Here is a 22609-nt window from a genome sequence, read left to right as displayed (position 1 = left end):
TAATAACTAATCTATAAATCTATAAATAACTAATAACTTTTAATCATCAATAACTAAACAACATTGAAACAATATATTTATTTGAGAAGCAAAATTGCACAGTTTTTTAGATAATACAAATGAAGAGTTTGGTTCCAAAATAAGATAACTCCGTTTAAAAAAAATATATAATAATATTTTTTTATTATGTCATCATGTTTTTATTGTGTTAGTTAGCTGTATTTTTTTAGTTATTATGGCTTAAATTAAAAAAACAACTGCAGTTTGATTGATATTAATTGGAATGGACCAAAAAAAATTATAATCTCATTTTGGAACAAAACTCTTTAAATATACCAGTTGCTTTCCCATTACATCATCAAAATGTTAGTGATGTCCATATCTGAAAACAAATTCATTTTTGGCATTGCCATCATTTACACCTTTGTCTGGAAATTCAGACCATATGCATTAAAAAGATCAGTACAATCTGTATACAAACTTTATACAGGAGCTTTGTAGCTCAGTGGTAAGAGCATGGTGCTAACAACGCCAAGGTTGTGGGTTAGAATCCAATACTTAGAAACAAATGTATAGGATAATGCAAAGTAAGTCACAAAGCGTCTGCCTAATGTAAATATAAGTGTACATTTTACATGAAAAACGTTATGCATGTCATGACAACATTAACCTTTCTGTTTATTGTACTACATTAAATATTAAACATTAAAGCATTCTGAAATCAGTTATTTTTTTGGATGATTCCTTGAATTATCTGTTGATTTTCAAATATATCTGCAATGCAATTTACATTAGGTTTAGGTTATTTTGCATTGTTTTCACAGTATTTTGCATACTGTTTCCAATTCTGCAGCAACAGAGATAAATAGTTAGTATGCTATTTCAAACAGCCTGTGTTTGAGTGTGTACTGTTGTACAGTAGTATGCAGAATACAGTACACTGTGCACGCGTTCTTCCTTTAATCTCAAATCTAACAGTGTGCATTTCAAAATCGTGAATATTGGGTGACAGAACTATTGCTATAAAAATGAACTGTCCATTGCACTTTGAGTCTGGCAATACACTGTACATCCTTCAGCATTCTAAGAAGGAAATCCCCTTCTATACGCCTGTGTACTTTACAACCAACTGCAATAGGAAATCCCCTCTTCTGTCGCTGAACAATGAAGGATCTTACATTTCTTAAACCAGCATCTTGGCACAATTGATTTGAAGTGTAGGAAATGACGAATGCATTTAGTGTGACACGATATATGATTCCTGCCCATCTTTAAATCCCTGTGGTACTCAAGGCTAATGAATTCATTTGTTAACGGAAAGCTTTTTTCGGGTTATTAGTTAATTGAAGGACTGATCTAACACAGTTTAGTCTAGCCAAACGTGTCATGCACCCAGATTTACATGCTCAAGCTCATACCTACTGCTCACACGCCATCCAGACACACACCCAAGTCACACGCAAATGCCAAGACGGGGCCCTGTGTTCACGACACGGCTTTATGACTACTTTATAAACACAGTGAAGCGATTTGTACGGTTTTGTTTAATGAGAAATATAACAAGCAAATCCAGAATCACTCAAGTGTTTGAATTCAAAACATGTTCAACAATGCTGGCTGATGCCCATCATGTGAAAGAAAGAGAAAACCTGTCTTATGCCATCCAACAAAACATCAACTTAAAAAAACAAAAATTCTGTCATCATTAACACACCCTTAAAATGTTTTGAGAAACGTCTCAGTGGTTTTGTGTCCATATAATGGAAGTCAATGGAGGTCAATGTTGTTTGGTTACCGACATTCTTCAAAATATCTTCTTTTGTGTTCTGAAGGAATTGTAGGGTACCTTTAAAAATAAACAAATAATTCAGGCAGTGGATTTCTAAGTTCTCATTGTAAGTGCACTCCTTAAGATATAAATCATATCACCTCATGTCACATGTGCCGAGCAGCTTTACGACCGGTGTGTTTTTCAGATTTTTTTTCTGGGATCTTAAAAGACTCCTACAGCAATTCTCAGTCAAGTTGTCGATCAAGTATGTTCTTCTATCAAATATTTCCTGAAAGCATGCAGGATAAAAAAGAGAGAGGTCCTTTCAGACTCTTTGTGCAAGATAGCAGATGGTCTCCAGACAGAAATGCGGTAACTGAAATCACATGCAGCGGAAATAACTTCTGACTTCATCCTTTCAGTCTTTTCTTGCAATCTCTCACTCACTAAAAGAGTTGCTTTGATTCTCAGAATATTCATTCATCAGAAAACAGTGGCAGACATCTAATTAAAGCTCATGCTTAGAAAAAACTGACAGCCTCTCATGTTAATTCTGATAAATCAGCGATCAGAACTTTTGTATCAAGACGGGTTAAACTGGTCCAAACTGGTCAGTACAGCTTGTGCTATTTGAAATGTATAACAACTGAAATTGAAGTGGGTTGGACTGGTTAGTGAACACAGGTGTTACACGTTACTGGAAAGCTTTAAAACCCCCTAAGTATGTGACATGGCAGAGAAATGAAGCTTGAGTGAAAAGGAAAGAAAAAGGAAAGAGAAAAAGAAAAGTGGACTGCAGAGGAAATCACAAATGAGAGCTTTTCAAAATCTCAATTATTTCTCAGACATCAACGAGATTTGAATGGAAACTTCGGTTTGTCCTGTTTCTCCTGAGAAAAGAGTCAAAAATCTCACAAACGTCTCTATAAGAGTTTCAGAAGAGATCTCGTAAATGTTTCAAACTGAGCTCGGATTTGTCAATCTACATTCAAAATCAAAATCATTAATGATCTCGATATAAACTCAAACATTGTTTCATGTATTTTAAATGCATCTACATGTATTTTAACAACAGATTCATTATATTTGTATTTACCCTAAGCAATCATAAGAGACACTAAACGGCTAAAATTATATCATGGCTGAAGCTGTGAGATTCTTGTCAATAATTCCAGTGATTGATGCATAGATAAAAACAAAAATACTGTGAATTTAGGGATCCATTCGATTTTATGATATCTCTAGCAATAAGCAAATCTGAGCTATTGGTTTGATAGCTGTGCAGGGCATCAATCTGAAAGCATTTCTATGTGTCGACAGGTCACAACCTTTGTCTCTGGTGACAACAGCTGGCATACAGACGGGAATATAGCAAGCATCCAGACACACAATATCTCATTTATCATTGCCAAACAACATCTGATTGATTCCTGCTCTACAATGACATTGAATGGGATTTATTATTTGGCATCAGTGTTTCAGCAAAGCCAATTATCTTGAGAAATGCGTTTGCTTGTCTGTTAAAACTCTTTCTATTAGCATGCTTGTGCATTTGCTTTGCCAAGGCTGCATTCAGTCTGAGAGATGGAGAATGTGTGTATAAATGTGTGGAGTTTAAAAAAGACTCTGCATTGATGTGCGGTCTGTAAAGAGCTCTTTGTTCCCGGTAACAAAGAGCAGAGCGTGACATGAGCTAATTAATCACATCGCCACGGCCTGAAGAAGATTGAACGAGAGAGATATCGAGTGAGTGTAGGAGAAACTGAAGGACACAGGAATGCGAGGGAGATAAAGAGAAAGTGTTAATAGAGAATGTCATATAAAAACAAATGGGAGACAGCAGCAGTGGTTGCACAGCTGTTGCTAGGAGCATACAGTAAACATTAAATAAACAGATGATAATCAGATAATAAAGCATTAAAACAGTTAATGAACAGATCCTCTAACATTCTCTCTCTTTCTCTCTCTCTCACCAAAGCTGCATTTGTGTACAGTATCAAACTGACACAAAGTCTTCAGATTGACTTCATGGCAAGGTCAGGACTTCAATAAAAAGAGTGTTCGGTTCATATTTTTAGGCATATTACTTAATTTTATGAAAAAACAACTAGTAAATAAACAAATAAACAAACAAATAAATAAATAAAATGTCTCTAAAAATTCTAAAGAAATTGGACTTCTCAATGTCAGTCTATGAGATGTCTCCTGTGAACAAACAAATGAATAAATCATAAACAAAAAAATGTAGATAACCAGAACAAACAAATGAATAAACAAACAAACAAATGAAACGTCTCTAAAAACATAAGGAAACATTTAAAAATTAACTTGTCTCCTAAAATGTCTCCTGCTTGTGATTTTCCATGCCATTTAAATCACTAACAAACACATAAATAAATCATAAACAAATATATATATATATATAGATAGATAGACATAACAAACAAATAAAATGTATCTAAAAATATACTGAAATATTTGAAATATTGACTTCTCAATAGAAGTCTATGAGATGTCTCCTGCTTGTGACTTTTCAAGCCATTTTAATAGCAAACAAAGAAACAAATATATAAATCATAAACAAACAAAAAAACAGATGGATAGACAGAACAAAAGCAAACAAACAAACAAACAAAAAGTTTCTAAAAATATAAGGAAACATTTCAAAAATTGACTTCTCAGTAGAATGAGATGTCTCCTGTGATTTTCCATGCCATTGAAATAACAAACAAACAAATAAAATAAACCCAAAATAAAATGTCTCTAAAAACTTAAATATAAGGAAACATTTCAAAACTGACTTCTAAAAGAAGTCTATGAGAAGTCTCCTGAGTCCTGCTTGTGATTTTCCATGCCATTGAAATAGCAAACAAACAAATAAATAAATCATAAACAAAAAAATAGAACAAACAAACAGATAGACAGGTTGACAGACAGACAGACAAACAGCTTCATGAATTTAAAATTATAGGTGAGTAGGTGAAAGTAGGCCTATTAAAAACATTTTCAAAAAGTGAAAAAAGTGAATTCAGATATGTGTGAAAGCCCCGCTGTCTTAAATCTGGACCACCAGATTAACCATCTGTCTGTTTCTCATCCAGTCTGTGGTTACAGAGTTTGGTTTTAATCTTGATTCTTCATTACACATGTTTAACAGTGAAATCCAGCATTCAACACTAAAACTAAACTAAAATACAAATAAACTGACCTGCATCGAATCACTCGCAGCATGACTGTGACTCATTTAAATTATTATGTCACAGGGCGCAGGCAGACATTTGGCCTCCAATACTCTTGTATCACATGACGTGATTCTTTCATCAGCTAATGGATGTCCAGGGTTAAAGTGTCTCAATGAGTAATACAGAAAATGCACCTATACAACTGTACTGATTGGAGTCTAAATATAACGTCTTAATTGAGACTCATGTTTGTACGGCTCTTTATGGAGTGAGAGATTAATATATTAAATGTCATGGTTCTGCCCCATCTTGTCTTGCTTTTCTTGATCTAGTGGCAGAATCATGACAGAACCTCTTGTTTCATGTGAAGAGAGGCATTTTGGCACTGATGGCCTTCCATACTCTCTGGTCTCGTCTTTGTCCCCACACTCTCGTTTCCTCATTGTTGATTGTTAATGATTTCATGCCCTGCACCTGTCCCCTCTTTATTTAGTTCCCTATTTAATGCCCGTGTGTCTTCTGTCCTGTGCTGGTTCACTGTCATTTGATTCATGTGGGTGAGTCCTTGTCTTGGTAGTGTAGTGTAGTGTAGTGTAGTGTAGTGTAGTGTAGTGTAGTGTAGTGTAGTGTAGTGTAGTGTAGTGTAAAATATGGTGAATGTTATTTTTAGTCTTGTTAGGTGTAGTTAGTCCTTGTTCCTGTTCTCATGTCCTATTATACCCTTGTTCTTGTTTTACTCCCTCGTGGGTTTTTGTTTTGTCTTTTTATTATTTATTAAAGACTTGTGTTAACCCCCTACCCGCTGTCTGCGTTTGGGTCCTCTGTCCTTGCACCTCACCAAATCGTGACATTAAATGGACGCCAAAATTCCCAGCGGTCTGAAAAGGTTGTTATTGATGGAGGGGTCTCATACTGGTTACATACTAAAACTGTGTACAAACACAAAACTCTTTGGGCACTTACACTTCATAAAAAATGTGTTTCAATACATGAAAATGATGCTAGACTTCCCAAACAAAGCTACATTTTTGCCAATTTTTTTAATTACATGTAATCAGAGAGTCCATGAATGTTATTTTTATGCTCTGTGGTGCATCAGTCAATAGTTAATTTTTCTGATTATTGAAAAATGTCAAGAACATCTTGAATCTGGGTGGAAGCGGGCAAAAAACGTACTGTACAGTTTACATTTAATTTACAGAGTGAATCAGTCTCTTACAGCGCAGGAAAAACTGGAATATGTTCAGGTGCTTTCTGTAGCCAATATTTGTAGACGTGAGAGAAAAAATAAACAGAGTAGACGTTGCTTCCAATAAATTCACGTTTATAAGTGTGATGGCATGTGTGTTTGTGTGAGACAAAGTGAGGGACATTTTCTCTCAGATCAAAGAACATTTACTGGCATTTATAGTGAATACTTGGGTGATGTTCTATGATCTAAAGAACCGTTTGTAACCACAAACAACAGAAAATGACTGTTGTCGTAAGACTCTACATACTCGCTGACTACATATGCAAGATGCCTACAGAGATGACAAGGATGCATGGGAGAACTTTAGTGTATATGGTGTCTTTCCAATGTTAACAATAATCTTAGAATAAAAACAGTATGGCCCATGAGCAGGCAATACTATAGAAGATATAAGTGAATGAATGAATATCACGGTTGCACCTTCAGTTTTGAGTGAAGAAGCAGAAACTAAAATTGCAAATATGTTTTTTAACTAGCACCCCAGCATGACCCATGAGGTTTTCACTGTTAGATGAAAGAGACGGGCAACATGGTCATTACATTATTGCACATGACACTGTATAGCATCCCAGGAGGAAGCACTTTTAGCATGTTTAATCCTGTGCCTGATTCTCTCCATTAGAAGTTTCATTCAGTACAGATTTCCCCATTTGCTTTCAATAACATTATTCCAGAGGCGTTATTCTGAATGATTTACAGAAGGGGATTGCTGCCAAAACACAAAACTACCAGATAGTTTAAAATGCTGCCTATGCAGTGAACTCACTAGGTCTTTGGAACAGAGCTTTGAGAAATATTTCACAATACCAAATGCACATTTAACAAAATAATTTTATTAAAATCAGACATGCTGCATTAGAAGAGTAAAGGAAATCTCTTCCTTTTGTGAAAGATGATGTTTCTAAAACTCCAACTTAAAATAAAAATATTCTGCTATTTACAATGAGCACAAGGACCACAAACAATACTAAGACATTGAATTGCATTACATATATGTACCCTTACCCATGCAATACAGAGGCTTTCCCGGTATGACCCTGTTTGTTATAAACATTCTATACATAACCCTGCCCTGTCACGAGAGAGACAAACATCATTACGGCTCTTTATTAACACACACAGCTGTCTTTCAGCATGATATCATGGTTTTACCAGCCCACTGAGACTACATGGGCTGAAACCCACACAATGAATTCTCTGGAACGTTTTTAATATGAAAACAGACATAAACATTCCTGCAGGTGTGTCGAGAATGCGTGTAATGTTTATAAAATATCTTTACAGGTACATGAAACATCAGAACTTATGTTATTGCCAAATATTCTTAGTTCCAGAAACGCTGTTCGGAGTCACGAAACGTTTGAAGACAGCAACTGAGGGATTCGGATTTGAGTCTAAATGTTTGTAAAGGCCCGTTCATACCAAGAACAACAACGATAACCATAAAGTTTTAACAACTGAATAAAATTACAGCAGCTGCCAGAGCATTTTTTTCCCAGCTGATGATCGAGAAAAGAAATAATAACAAAAGAAAATCAAAATCTATTTTGGGGCTTGTAGCAAACTGTAGCAAGCCTGTTATCGTCCATTGATGTGGATGCTAATATAGTTACCATCAGTTATCGGTAAAGTTATAACTTTTTTTTGTGTGGTTATGGTCATTTAACTTAAATAGGCCGTACGTATTTTATTTCTCAACCAAACACAACCATTTGTTAAGATCTAGCTGCAGGTTTGAAACTGAAGATAAAATTGTTAAAATGTTAGACGGCTCTTGACCAAACTTAACGTCAAACTAACTCCGCAACTCCGAAACCGGAACATTGACACCAATCTTGCGCATTCAACAAGTGTTATGTTCCTTTGTCCTAATATAATCCCCCCCCAAAAAGTAATGTTCACGAGGACATGAAATACGTCGCTATTTGTCAGGAACCAATCGGATTACACTAACGATCACCAGCCGAAGTTCATTTCTTTTCCTGCTCAATAAAATTGATGTTATAAGTAAGTTGATGTCCGTTATCCCATGCATACAGAACCTTCTCTTTAGGGTTGTAATCCACCTGCGTGGTGAATCCATACTCATTAATAAAAGGTAACCGTGGAGACGCTTCGGCACCGGTGAGCGTATCGTATGCGTACGAAACCTCTCCTTCTCTCTGGTTGTAAACGTCCACGGCGTACAGGACGCCACATATTATAAAGCAGTTACCGAAGGAATTCCGTCTCAGTCTCGTCCTCCAAGTGGTCTCCTTTTTGACAGACAGGTCATTGGGATCGAGCTTACTGACCACGATTACCTCGGCCTGTCCGTAGTCGTAGTCGGTGGAAGGGTAGATGACCCAGAGCCCGCTCTCGTCTACGGCGAAGTCGATGTCTGAGTGGCCTTTCCACTTCCAAGGTGTGGTGTCTTCGTAGACGACGTCGTGCAGTTGAGACCAGGCTGCTACGAAGCGTTGTCTGAGATCGTATTTAATGATGTTCTTGGTGAAGGCGCGGTTATAGAAGAAGCCTCCTCTGTACACAACATGACCCGTTCCGATCCAGTTATAAGGTAGCTTGTATAGATTACTCCAACGACCTAGAAGAAAAGAATGACAACGTTGACACATACTTCATTGAGCTTTGAATACACCAGTCCTGTTAAGATCCTACAGACATTTAACCGATAGTGTTGCTAATGTACATATTTTGAGAGATTATCCCATTAAAAAATAAATGTTTAACTTTTCCTGAATATAGAAATATTACTGTTGTATTGCTTAAAAGTGAATCTGAACCTGTTTTCTTTGTAGCATTTGAGGTGAGAAAAAATACAGAGCATCTTTTCTGTTATTTTGACATATTTCTCCAGTTTTCATTTTTGGCAAATAAGTGCAAATAGAAACAATATTTGTATTTGAAATTTGGGAGAAATATTGTTTGTAGTTCGCTGAATGAAACAAAAATGATCATTTTACCTAAACACACCTATAAATAGTAAATTCAGAAAAACTATAAATAAATTTGAAATGGTATATATAAAATATATATAAAACCAGTCTTAAGTAGCACGGGAACATTTTTAGTAAAAGACAAAAATACATTGTGTGGGTCAAAATTAACGATTTTTCTTCTATGTCAAAAATCATTAGGATATTAAGTAAAGATCATGTTCCATGAAGATATTTTGTAAATTTCCTACCTTAAATATATAAAAACTTTATTTTTGTGAGTGGATGGTCTGCCACAGTGGCCCTGATTAACAACTTCAAAGGCAATTTTCTCAATATTTGGATTTTTTTGTGCTCTCAGATTCCAGAGTTTTAAACGGTTGTATCTCAGCCAGATATTGTCCTATTCTACAACTCATATATCTATAGAAAGTTTATTTATTCATCTTTCAGATTATGTAAAAATCTCAATTTCGAAAAATTGACCCATAAGACTGGTTTTGTTGTCTAGGGTCACATATACAGTATGTATATACTATATATTTTTTTTTCCCCATTTTACATTACTTATTAATGTTTTATACCTTTATTTATTGACAGTTTGTTTTACAATGTTTTCTGTACAGCTGCTTTGCAACAATGCAAATTGTAAAAGATGCTTTGTTTCGTAAAATAAAGTCGACTTGATACAAAATATTATTTTCTGACTCTCTCACAGCGCTGGAGTAACACAATTTTTACATCTAGTACATCTGCACATGCACTATTTATGAGCCAAATAAACTAGAAAATATACATTTGCATTTTGAAAATTGCATTTTTGCTTACAAACCAAAAGACCAAAATATAATAAATATATATAAATAAACACTATTTAAATAGCACTATTTATTTGAGCATGAAGAACTACTTGAAGGTTTTTTTAAGTGGTTTGTGTTTTTCTCTAGGGTCCTAAGTGAGCAGGACTGTTATTGGTTCCCACTTAGAACACTTGGTGGCTTTGTATTACAGGAAATGTCCCTGGAACTCTGAAAATACCAGCCTAAACATTCACAAAGTTACGCAAACACACATAACAGCCTATTTCAAACCTTCCCTCTTGTTGCCAAGGACACAAACTCTCTTCAGGGTCTTACAATTCTCACACAAACACACTCAGACTATCTATCTGTCGGTCGGTCGGTCGGTCGGTCGGTCGGTCGGTCGGTCGGTCTGTCTGTCTGTCTGTCTGTCTGTCTGTCTGTCTGTCTGTCTGTCTGTCTGTCTGTCTGTCTGTCTATCTATCTATCTATCTATCTATCTATCTATCTATGTATCTATCTATCTATCTATCTAACTCTTCCTGAGTATAACAGCTGTTGTCAATAAATAAGCACATTAATGTGCTTTGAGCTGTAAGTCATGCGGTTCATGGTCGCACGTGTGTGTGTTTGTCTCTAAAGAGCAGAATTATCTCACCCACCCTGTTTAAAGTTGTCCAAGTTCCGGAACTCCACAAGGTTGTTGCCATAGTAATAGTTGGTGACGTAGATTTTAGAGTCCTTGGCGACCGGATCCTTCATCCAAGCCCCCTCGTTCCTGCCGTAGCTGTGCTTTTTGATGGGCACCTCGACGGACGCCAGGGTCCCTTCACAGCTCTGCTCTTTAACTGCCAACGAAAAACAACATCAGCTTAACTCTACAAACACACTAATTCAAATGTATATTGAGTAGAGTTGTGTAGAGACGCGCACATGTTGCATACCTGAAATGTACGTGTTGTTGCCAGTGTTGTCCAGCACTAGCGAGATGGTCGGGGCCGGTCTTTCTTCTCTATATATGGTTCGGCTGGTTGTTGTGGACTGGGTGGTGGTTGTTGTTGGCGCGGAAACAGTGGAGGTTGTTGTCGTGGGTACGGTTGCTGTGGTAGTGTCTGTTGCTAAGGTAACTGGTTGAGTGATGCTCTCCTCTACCTCTAGCAGTGTGTCTGCTTCATCGGCTTTCTCTTCACGTTATAAAACAAAGCAAGATTCATGTCACAAAAATGTAAAGATAAAAAAGCGCAATGATGGTGTCTAGGCATGTCTTTAATTCAACGGTTAAGTTTTGCATAATATTCAAAGTTTATTTAAAATGATACATTTAACGGAATGTTTAAATAAATATGTAAACATAAAAATGTGAAAGCAATACAAACAGCGAAATTTGAGATATTTTGATTATCAAAAATACCAGATTTTAGCCAACACCTGTTCTATGTGAGCGCATAAAGTTTCGGTCATTCTTTCACCGTCATTTCAATAAAACTTTGACTTTTAAACTTGTTTCTACACCATTTACTCAACCCTCCTTTAAAAAAAAAAACAGTTTTAATGACTAACATCGATTGTTTTCAGGCTGATGTCTGAACAGATCGTGAGAGCACTGCTGTCAGAACAGGTGCTTTCCATTTCAGAGTGTTTCGTGAGGATTATCTGAAATGTCAGCGTGTTTATTTTATGTCTTGCTCTGTGAATCTGGATGCATCTGGCTTGCACCCGCTGTTGTCGTGGCAGCAGAAATACAACGACGCCAAGCAATCTCATTTACTGTGGCAGCGCACCTGCTATGGTGGCAGGGGATTGTGGGATAGCTATATGTAACGAGACACTGGATTTGATTATGTTTCATTAGATCACAGGGTGGACCTCTAATTTGAGTAAGATTTTTTTGATCACTGTAATACTGCTTTTAAACGTAATGTCCCATCTGGCCAGGCGGCATTTTTATGAATAATTTTGTGGTCTTATCGGAACAGATCAGACAGGAATCTGCATCACACAACTCTGTTGTACACAATCTCAAACCATTTGTCCTTATAGCAAAAACACACTAACAACACTGCGCACAAACACAATAGAAGCTGTGTTGTACGGTTTATTTAGGGTGGACAAAGTATTCAGTTTGAGGTGAAAGAATCCTAAACTAACAAAGACATTTTATTCGACATGTCTGGTTGCAGGGTTTTAAAAAATCTCATAGAATTAATATAAAATTTTATAGAATGAATATACAATACATCATATAATACTCAAAAATGATATATTACATTCAATACTCAATAATCATAAATTATATAAAATTATAAACATTTGTTGGGGAAAAAAGAGGCCCTATAGTACTTTGAACTGTATTCTATTCATGGAACTGTTCAGAAAAGCTATAAATCTTGTGACTATTCATTTACAGCAAAGTGGACCTTTAATCAAATCCCCTGTGATTCAATTTGCTAACTTTTTTACTGAAAGTGTGCTATAGAAAGTGGTCATTCAATTATGCATATGGAAAACATATGGAAAAATCAAAGCAGTAGATTTCTATGGGAATCAGACCGGCATCAGACCTTTGTGATTCTAATGTAATGCTCTACCAGCTGACCTACAGGACTTACGGGATACTGGAACTTTATATCCCATTAGACTAAAGAATGTCAAGCAAAGGGCAATAAATACAGACACCGACAGGCAATAAGAGAACATCAAACACCATCTTCAGCAGGAAATGGGATGGGAACGACTGCACAAATAAAAGGAAACACTGAATCTGAGACATTTGGCTGGGATTTGTGAAACCTTTGAGTTGATACGAGTGCCATGTGAACCTAATTCACGAGTATGTGTCGGCTGGAGGTGTTTGGGCAGAATGGAGGGTTTTACACCAGTATCCTGTTCAACTGAGTGTTGGATTACTGTACCCACATCCAAGATCGAGATGAAATCTCTATGTGAGAGACATCCGTTGTGCGTCCGGGAGAGACTTAATTGAGGTATATTGTTGCGATATTTGAAGTTGATGTGTGTTGTGTGTGTAAAAAATGTTCATGGACCTCTGTGTGTGTGTTGGCCGGAGTAAAACACTGGGCCTGTGTGTGTGTGTGTGTGTGTGTGTGTGTTATGTACTTGGCTATTGGAGGCAAAATGATTCCCTAAAGTGAGCTACATCTCGCAAAACCTCCTTTTGGAGACATCGAGGAACATCCGCGATTGGAAAAATGAGTCACAAATAAAGCAAATGTGTTATATAGCAACGGTGTGTAAACGTTCGTGCGTATGGATCAGATTTTGTCGACACTGTAGAGAGCCAATGGTCCCCAGGAGGAAAACATGTCTTAAACGTAAAACAGCATTGAGGTGTGTCTCGAAGTTTCATTTTAAAAAAACTCTTATTATATACTATAATTGTATATATAAAGCGCCAGAAGTAAATGGAAGTCCCCACCAAAACGTAAACATCTGTGTGTAATCTGTATCCATGCAGTCAGATTTACGTGCAGAGAAATGGTGAATCTCTGAGTGAGTAATGTAACGCAGGTGACTCACTTGTATTATATTCTACTCTTACATGCTAACTTTCTACTCACACTTCATAAGGGAAGTGCAGGTGCATGCATATAAGATACAGTGTGTATCATTGCAACACACTTTCATTGAGATAATAAAGGAATAGTTTGACTTTACATATTAGCGTACATGCGTGTCTGTTGTAAGTGTGTAGATGTGCTTGTGTCAATACGTGTGTGTGTGTGTGTGTGTGTGTGTGTCTGGATTGGCGTGAATACAAGCAGCTGTGCTTCTATGGGAAACAAAAAGGAAACAGCATTTCTGTGGAAAAATGTGTGTGTTATGGGGAAAATTTGTTAAAACCTACAATGACTTCCAAGTAAAAATGTTTCTTAACAATACTAGATGTCTTTATTCTCTAATAAAAATGCCAAAACTCACATTTTCAAAGTAAGGGCAAGATCTGTAGCATTTACATCAAGATTTTTACATTATTGAAATTATCTGGTTTGATATGATGTTCTGGTCCCCAGATGCTCAGGTCACTTTTTCAGGTAAATGCAAATTTGTTCCTGTAGCTGGTAGAGCATTACGCTAGCAATGCAAAGGTCATGGCTGATAAAAGACAGTATGAACTGAATGCACTGTTAGTTGCTTTGAATAAAAACGTCTGCAACACGCATAAATGTAAATGTAAAATGCAAAATTCCACCACCCTTTTAAACGTGGGGAAATGATTTGGAAACAGACAAAAATGGAACACGATATGGATTATTCCATATCGTTCATGTATATATATTACAAACAAGATGAGAAGGGTTCAGGTTGTCCTCACTATTAAAAAAAGGTTAAAAATGTTCCACTTGAAATGTGAAATGCTATGCACGTGTGTCTTACCTCGACCGCTTTGGCTGCTCGTCTCATCAGTTTTGGTGGCTTTGTAATATGTGATTCCTCGGATGAGTCCCGGCTGGTTCTGTGACGGTTTGCTTTTACTGGGCGCTTCCGTTTGCTCTGTTTTACTGGGTTTAGTGGTCTCTTTCTTTGGTTTGCCTGGTTTTTCCTTCACCGGTTTAGGTGGCGGTTTGGCTTTCTCTTGTTTCTTCTTAGGAAACTTTGAAGCATCTTTAATATTCGTCCCCACTGTGTCCTACAAACACACAGCAAACTCAAACGTTACACTTCAAAGATATAATACACAATTTCAAATAAACAAAACCCTTTATTTATTAGGTGTTAGGTTATATAAACATGGTCAAAACTGAAATGTCATGACCTTCACCTGCGCTTTGCTCTTTGGGCCTGAGGGGGCGGGGTCTTTCTGCAGCAGCTGCAAGCCCAGATTGGACAGTTCCTTCTTGATGCTCATCATGATGTCAGAGTGATTCTCGTACTGGCGCAGCTGATTGGTCAAAGTTGCCACGCTGTCTTTAATGAAGTCATTCTCCCGTGAGATGTTCACCTTAACCATCTGGATGAGAAATACAGACTTTAAAACAACCTGCACATACGTAAGTGCTCAAAATAAAAAAAATGAAAATAGTTCATTTATAGACATTTCTTAATTTTAAAGAATTAAAAAAAGGGAAAAATATGAATAACACTTTATCCAGGTCACTAATCAAACAAGGAAATTTGTGACATTGACTATTTCAAAAATAAGGACAGATTTCATTTCTTGAATATATCTTGAATATACAGTATATTTTCTGTTCAACCTGTCACTCTAAAAACTATAATTTTGTATTAAAACAAAAATCATATTAAATTAAATGCAAAACAAATGCGTATTTATGAGATGACGTAGATGTTTTAACTGCACTGTATACAGAAAACTGAAATATTTGATAATAACGCACACTGCACATGCAGTAAATCCTTTGCGGTGCTGATTTTGAGCCCAACTTTACCCGACAACCAACACAACTTAATTGGAAATAAACACAAAGTGGATAAGTGTGACCATTACATGCTTGAGGTTTCTCCTGCTGGCTACTTTCTATTTCTCATTTCACATACAGTACGTAAACTCAAACACGTTATTTTTCCCATCCCGCAAGCCAAAGCCGAGCTATAATGGATAACAACTGGAGCTAAACTGTCGTGGGTAACCACAGAATGTCATGAGTCCAGTCAAATCCAGCCACAGCTCATTAATGTTCACATGAGCCTGCTGACACGTACAAGTGCTCATTTCACACCAGAATCTCTCACACACTCACATCCTCCAGGTTGTTCATCTGAGACACCACCTTGTTGATGTACGAGTGAATTTTGAGGAGGTCCATGCTGAAGAGCGTTCCCTCTAGAAGATCCACCATGGACTGCAGCTGTGAGAACACACAAAGTCCAGTCAATGTAATTAAAATTGGAGGAAAATGAAGAAGCTAAAATCACAGATGATATCTCATTTATTTTTCCTAGACATTAATGAGATCAAATAGAGAGCAAATAGAGACTTTTGCGGTGTAACAGCGCAATTTGTCAATTCTGCAACCAAAGGCCAATATTATTGAAGATCTCAAACACAAACATTTCTCATCAAATTTACCCAAATCCAGATTATTTTACCTTTACAATACATTCATTTTACACCTACTTTCAGGAATTAAAAAAATCGTCTCATTTGTTTCTATTAAAAATTTTCAATGAAAGCATCTAAGACTATGCTGATACTTAAATGAAACACAGCTGAGAACTCCATCAAATCTCTTAAGCAATGAAAGAGAAACCACTGAGCAATAAAAATTTAATTGAAAAAATAAAATCTACATTTTGACTGTTGCCCATCCTAAGGTGCTGTGGTTGGTTTCTTTGGCGCTGTTATGCAGTTGCTTGGTGCCATTCTGTTTGGCAGTGCAAAAACCATGATGAAATGCGCGGTCACTAACCAGCATAAACCAGCACAGATCAGCATGGAAAAGTCAATCTGAAATAAAATCCTCATATGCTTATTGTTGACACATGTTGTAGTTCTCATTCGTGTAACGGCTTGACTGCCATCTTGATTTAAGGCCTCGTGTACCATCAACAGAGATGAAGGAACCGCAGCGGGTTCATAACACACCCACATGTTTGAAGCGAAACAGCAGAATGTTTGCGGTGTCAATGTTAAAACATCCTGTCAAATACCGTCCCATATTAACATTTTAACAAATATGCAGTTGAAGCGGAACTTGGATTGTACAGCTGGATTATCACACGGATGCGTGTGTGAGGAGTTCTGGAATGCTCAGATGGATAGAGAAGAAGAGGAGACACTGATGGAAAGAGTGAACCAGACAGGAAAATGTGGAAAGGAAACAGGACAGGTGCTAAAAAAACACAGTTGTGCACACGTGCACACACACAAATGCCCATAATTAAGCACTATTATTAATATTCCCTGGTGAGTCTGCGTGCTATTAACCTCAAAAAGTCCTTTTCTAACTTTTTACAGTTCGTTCGCTTTGTTTTGAAAAAGCAAAACTTAACCAAAGTAATACGGTTATATTGATCTAACCATTAGTATTAATATCTGAATTTAAATCTGAATTTTAGCTTTACCTTGAGCAGTTCTGGTGCCTGTTTCTTGAGTTTCTCCATCTTCCATTCGTTCTCGCAGGGGTTGAGCGAGGAAGGCGGAGCCATGCAGGAACATTTACAGTCGGCTCCTGAACTCACCGTCTCCACCGTGTAGAAATCCTCAACGCGCACGCTTCCCGTCTTCAAGCGGGCGCACGCGTCCCGGGTCAAAGGTCGCATGATACACTTACAGCGGCAGTCGGAACCCTCCGATGTCATCCGGACTTGCTCCTCTCCAAAGATCTGGAAAGGAAATACACAGACATCGAAGAAAACGATGTCATGATTCTGTGACTCAATTCTGTCTCCAAAACTTTGTTCATTCTGTCTAGTGCTCTGTGGGACATACAGCACTAAAGTGTTTTATACTAATGAAGGTTAGTCTCGGGTTAACCTCTGACCTGTTTATTGATTAGTGCTGTTTCCTCGAGCGGTCGTCCTGACATTCCATGATATGAAAGTTAAAGGTTGAGAGGTCACCAATCTGTGTTCTGGTAAGAGACCGCACCGACTGAAGTGACTACTAAAGACTGGTGACCTGTGACCTCTCCCCCGCCCAACACCACATGTCCATCATTACTCAATTACTACAATTACATTAGTGTCATGCTATGTGGCCACTTTAACTTTGGGTGGTAAAGACAAACATGTATGACAAATAGTGGAATAGTAAAAGGAAACTCTTTGTATTTTTAAACTTTTTAGTCAAGACGAACACTTTCATAAAACATTTTTCTTTCACTGAAGTTTATTTATGGTTGAAAAACAAGATATTATGAGAAAAAAAATGTGTTGATGAAAATAAGAGGGCTTGACAATATCAGCTAGGATTATTGCATTTTGATAAAGTGTTATTAAGAATTTTCATTTTTTTCTTCCATGTCATTGATTAATGAAATATGCATCATATGGCCAAGAATGTGTATAAAATGTTTAATTTTAATTGACTGGTTGACTAACAAATCTGCCAAAAACAAATCTGTCTAAATAAACACCTGACAAAGAAAAACTACACGAGTAAATCAAAAGTTCTGTGCACAGTTGAGGTTTTGCTGTGATTTACAGTTCATCATTTTCTGGGCTGTTGTTCTCAATGGACTGAGTGAAAAGCAAGCAGATGGTTTAAACGGAGTAAACTTTGACCCCTGAGAACAGAGAACACATCATTCAGGGTGTGATCATAAAGACTACATGAAATAGTTTGACAAATGCAATTGTCTTTCCGTTGATTGTTGTTGTAAGTCATATCAAAGAACTCATCTCCATTTTTTAATTAGCCAGCCGCCTAGAGTTCACATCACAGCCCAGAATCCGAAAATCCATTTTACAACCATGGAAGAAAGCAAAATCTTTTAGATCTGAAGCACAGAACCCTTCAAATTTAAGGATTTCTTGGTTTTTGAAATCAATTTTAAACATATGCTGCACAAGAAAAATGCATTAAGTTTAATTCTTGCAGGTATTACAGCTTGGATTACTTACATCCTTTTCAGCAATCCTAAACCCTTCTCAAAAGACCGGTGAAACACAGCAAATCTTCACACCCTGCCAACCTAACTTAAATCGTGAGAATGATCTCTTCTCTTGATCTGCATCTCTGATAATGTGTGTGTCTAAGCACGTAAAGCATACCGATTTATAATAGTGTGTGTGTTATTGCTCAAAATTGTCGTGATTCTGCCTCGTCATGTCTTTCTCGATCTAGTGGCAGGATCATGACAGAGCCTCATGTTTTGTGTGGAGAGAGGCATGTTATTGTTGGTTCTGACATAACATGCGCTCTCTCTGGTCTCGTCTATGTCCCCGCCCTCTCGTTTCCTCATTATTGATTGTTAATGATTTCATGCCCCACACCTGTTCCCCACTTGATTTGATTCCCTTTATTATGCCCTGGTGTTTTCTGTCCGGTGCGAGTTCGTTTTGTTCCGTGTCTGTTGCTACTTCACCTCCTCTTCCTGCACTGTGTTCTGTAAAGTATTGTCTAGTCTAGTCAGTGTAAGTTACTGTATGCCAAGTGTTGTTTTAGTTAGTCCAGTTAGTTAGTCTATGTTCCTGTTTAGTCTATGATTTATTCCGTTTGTCATTGTTGTTTTACCCCCTCTGCTTTGTATTTTCATGTTATTAAATCATTGTTTTGTGTCAAGCTGCCTGCGCTTGGGTTCTCTCCGTGTCCCCCCCTGACAAAAATGGCATGCTGGTGTGAATCATTCGATATAAAGAACCATAATACAGCAATACACTTTCATGACGTGAACTTTCAATCCAAATATGCTTTCATCTTAAATGATGGCCCTGATTGTGTGCATTTCCATCATTCTGGGGTTCACTGACATAGTGGGCTAAATAAATCCCTCTCAGGGATGGGCTCTTTACAGTCTATTATTTCTCAGATATTATTTGGAATGTTTAAGACGGCAACTTCAGTCTCCAAACCAAACAAACAGAGTACAAGTGTCAGCTGTGTTGTGCTAAAATAAGCAAATCCATTATGATTTCCACAGCAGGGACACATTTCCACAGCTAAAATGTTGGCAGGATGACAACGTTCCCGAAAAATAGCTATAAATCACATAAAATTACAGATAGGTATACTATATTGCACAAGTATTATTTACATATTATCACAAACCTTGTATTTATAACTTTGAACAGGCCTTTCACCACAAAAGATGAAAAATCTTTAATCATTTTCTCATCCTCATGTCATTCAAAACCTGTAGGACTTTTCTTATTCTGCAGAACACAAAAGAAGATATTTTGAAGAACTTTGAAAACCAAACAACATTGGCCCCCATTGACTTCCATTGTATGGACAAAAACCACTGAGACATTTCTCAAAATATCTTCTTTTGTGTTTTGTGTCGTGATGTAAGGAATTTCATTTTAGGGTGAACTACAGTGAAATATCTCAATTGTGATTCTCAAAGTGCTCTTTCTTATGAACAGGTGCACTGTTACCATAGCAACTAACCACCCATCACAGGTGCTGGATAATCAAAACCAACATTAACCAGTGGAGTCGAGCGGTCTGCATTTCAAACCCTGTGTGGCTCACAGATAAACCCACCAATACAGATTGACGCAGCAGCTGACAAAACAACTGCCACTGAACTTCACAACTACTGTTCATAGGAGGAGAGGAGTAGGAGAGAAGATGAAGTAATCCTATTTTTTTAGGTTAAATCCCCTGTAATCCCCTCGAGAACCCAAAGTGGCTTTTGTCTATTCACTTTTAGCTGAGATCATTAATATCAATGTTAGATCTTCTGTCAAGTCCTTGATAAAAACCAGAAGCCTGTGAAGTCCGCTATAAACTCAACAACATCTTGTCGCTGTAAATATCACTCTTACACATACATTTTAATCTCATTCATCCCCCTACTCTCTGCGTTCTTTATAATCGGGATGGTCTTGTTCTATCCTTATCTTCAACTTTAACCTGAGGCCTCCCCATGGACCATTTATATACAGTATTGTGCACAGGTACAAATTCATTAAAATGAACAGAAAAGAGAACTGAACAGTGGGGATTGAGGCCCGGTCCTCCTCTCTGATCTGAAGTCTGCTGAGCCGTGACCTGTGATACGTGCGGGTGCTGATGGGTCTTGACGGCTCTGTGTCGTTTCCTCGGGTGGATTTATTCACGGCAAATCAACCGTTTTAGCCGAAGTGACTTTCACCGTGGCGTGTACGCATCGGCCCGCAGGGCTTTTATCTGTCCGTCACAGCTGGAGACCTCCAAAAAGCGTGGTATAAAAAGTAAACAATTCTCATATGGTGCAGGGTGAAAAATGATGTTGTAATACAAAAATAAGTCATTTTAAGTTTGGACTATAGAGTATACTGCAAAGTTGCAAACCTAAATAGTGAATTTGAAAGCTACAGTCAAGCCCAGCTTGCTGGAAAGATTTTATGACATCTCTTACTCAAACCTATGATTTATAATGTTCGATATCAGCCTTCCTGTAGAGTTCAGTTCCAGCTCTAATCAAACACACCTGCCTCAAGGTCTTCAGCTTTATCTGGAAATAACACCCAGCCACATGATGTCACAAAGAAAAATCACATATGAAACGTTTAATATCTCAAATGCTTCTTCTAGCAATGTGGTTCAATCCTGTGGTTTATCCTGACCCTATCTCAAAGTAGAGAAAAAATAATGTCACAAACTGTGCAAAGACAGGTATACCAATATATCAAAGACTGAAATGTAAAGTTTTCAAAATAGATTCAAAGCATTTCACTTCTTCCGATATAAAATTATGTACGGTCCACACATTCATTTTCTATACATTTCTACATCGGTGCATCTCTTGCATGAAGATACGCAGACACAGGACTGTGCACCTGTGATTTTTTGACTGCATTGAAATGTTTTTCATTCGTAAGCAGAAGTCCTTTGAACTCGTGACAGTGGCGCGTTCAACACGCGTTCTGCGCGACGCTCATTGTGTACTTTATTCCAGAGTTTAATCCAGTGTTTTCAAAGCGCGCACCCGTGCGAAAAATCACCTCAACTGACAAAAGAAATACAAATCCCGTTGTGCGAAACCATATATTTTCGCCTTATATAAAGTAATTCCTGTTTTAGGAAAGGGTTATTATAATGAAACATTATCCGTGAAATTTGAGAATAAAATGAATACGGCCAAATAACATCTAGAAATAAGAAATAACATGAACTGTGCTGCACCAAAGATCTCTCGCGCATCAAAACATCCACTTTATTGCTATTAATATGAGCTATTCATACGCACACTTGTTATTTATTATTTCTTACCTTGCTTAGAGATGATACATGACTGAACATCATCAGCAAACACGCCGCGAGCTCCACTGCCCTCCACATCTCGCCGCTTTACGACGATCCACTGTAAGACGCACACTGATGCCACTACACATCTCTCTCTCTCTCTCTCTCTCTCTCTCTCTCTCTCTCTCTCTCTCTCTCTCTCTCCTATCGGCCTCCACCTACTGGACTCGCATTAAAACATGTATTAAAAAAAATAATAATAATGAAAGGCCTAAAAGGTGAAATACATTGTGTAGTATATGTCTAATATAAAAGATATTGAGTTTATAGATTCATATTCAACATACATTTAATTTGATTACATGAATACATGTCATACAAACGTATTTATGAAATAAAAAAACAGAAAGAACAAATGACGCAGAATACTGTTGCGTCCATTCGGGGTAAGGTTTTGTTATTACGTCACAAGTTTCTGTTATAAAAATAGCATATTCACAAGCACAAGGTTCGAGTCCTTTCACTACGGGTCCTTCAATAGCCTAATTATTCCCTCTAACGTTATAACCAAAAGCAAACTAATCAATGCTATGCTTTTCTGTTTTTTTGTATTGAAATAGAATTCGCAATAAAACGCGTTTATTTCAGGTAAGACCAGTGTTCCCAGACTAATCAGAACGTTGAATATATTCACAATTGGCCCAAACTCCGTATACTCTGTTGTAGTTTTACAATTCTGTAACTATAACGTAAACTCAGATAGCACCCGCCCTTCACGTGTAAAAACAACACAACATCTGCCACGGCAGGCATAACAATCCGCTTTACCTGCTCTTAAACTGCTCTTTGCTGT

The 22609-nt window shown here is 37.3% G+C and overlaps 1 protein-coding gene across 2 annotated transcripts; it reads right to left on the bottom strand.

The window, feature by feature from the left end:
• Window positions 1-7024: 7024 nt before the first annotated feature.
• On the bottom strand, window positions 7025-21896 carry LOC130570193 (olfactomedin-like protein 2A). Of its 2 annotated transcripts, none has more exons than XM_057360364.1 (8): window positions 21784-21896; window positions 16986-17246; window positions 15662-15769; window positions 14716-14910; window positions 14337-14589; window positions 10886-11125; window positions 10604-10789; window positions 7025-8789 (listed from the first exon to the last, which is right to left on the bottom strand). In XM_057360364.1, the coding sequence occupies exons 1-8, from the start codon at window positions 21850-21852 to the stop codon at window positions 8176-8178; spliced, it is 1926 nt and encodes a 641-aa protein (XP_057216347.1). In that variant the 5' UTR covers window positions 21853-21896; the 3' UTR covers window positions 7025-8175. The 2 variants fall into 2 exon arrangements, with proteins under 2 accessions (XP_057216347.1, XP_057216348.1); XM_057360365.1 differs by having other exon boundaries at window positions 14722-14910.
• Between the last annotated feature and the right edge of the window lie 713 nt (window positions 21897-22609).

The sequence above is a fragment of the Triplophysa rosa genome, linkage group LG19 (assembly GCF_024868665.1).
Source record: "Triplophysa rosa linkage group LG19, Trosa_1v2, whole genome shotgun sequence".
Lineage (NCBI taxonomy): Eukaryota > Metazoa > Chordata > Actinopteri > Cypriniformes > Nemacheilidae > Triplophysa > Triplophysa rosa.
This window is presented reverse-complemented; position numbering and strand designations above follow the sequence as displayed.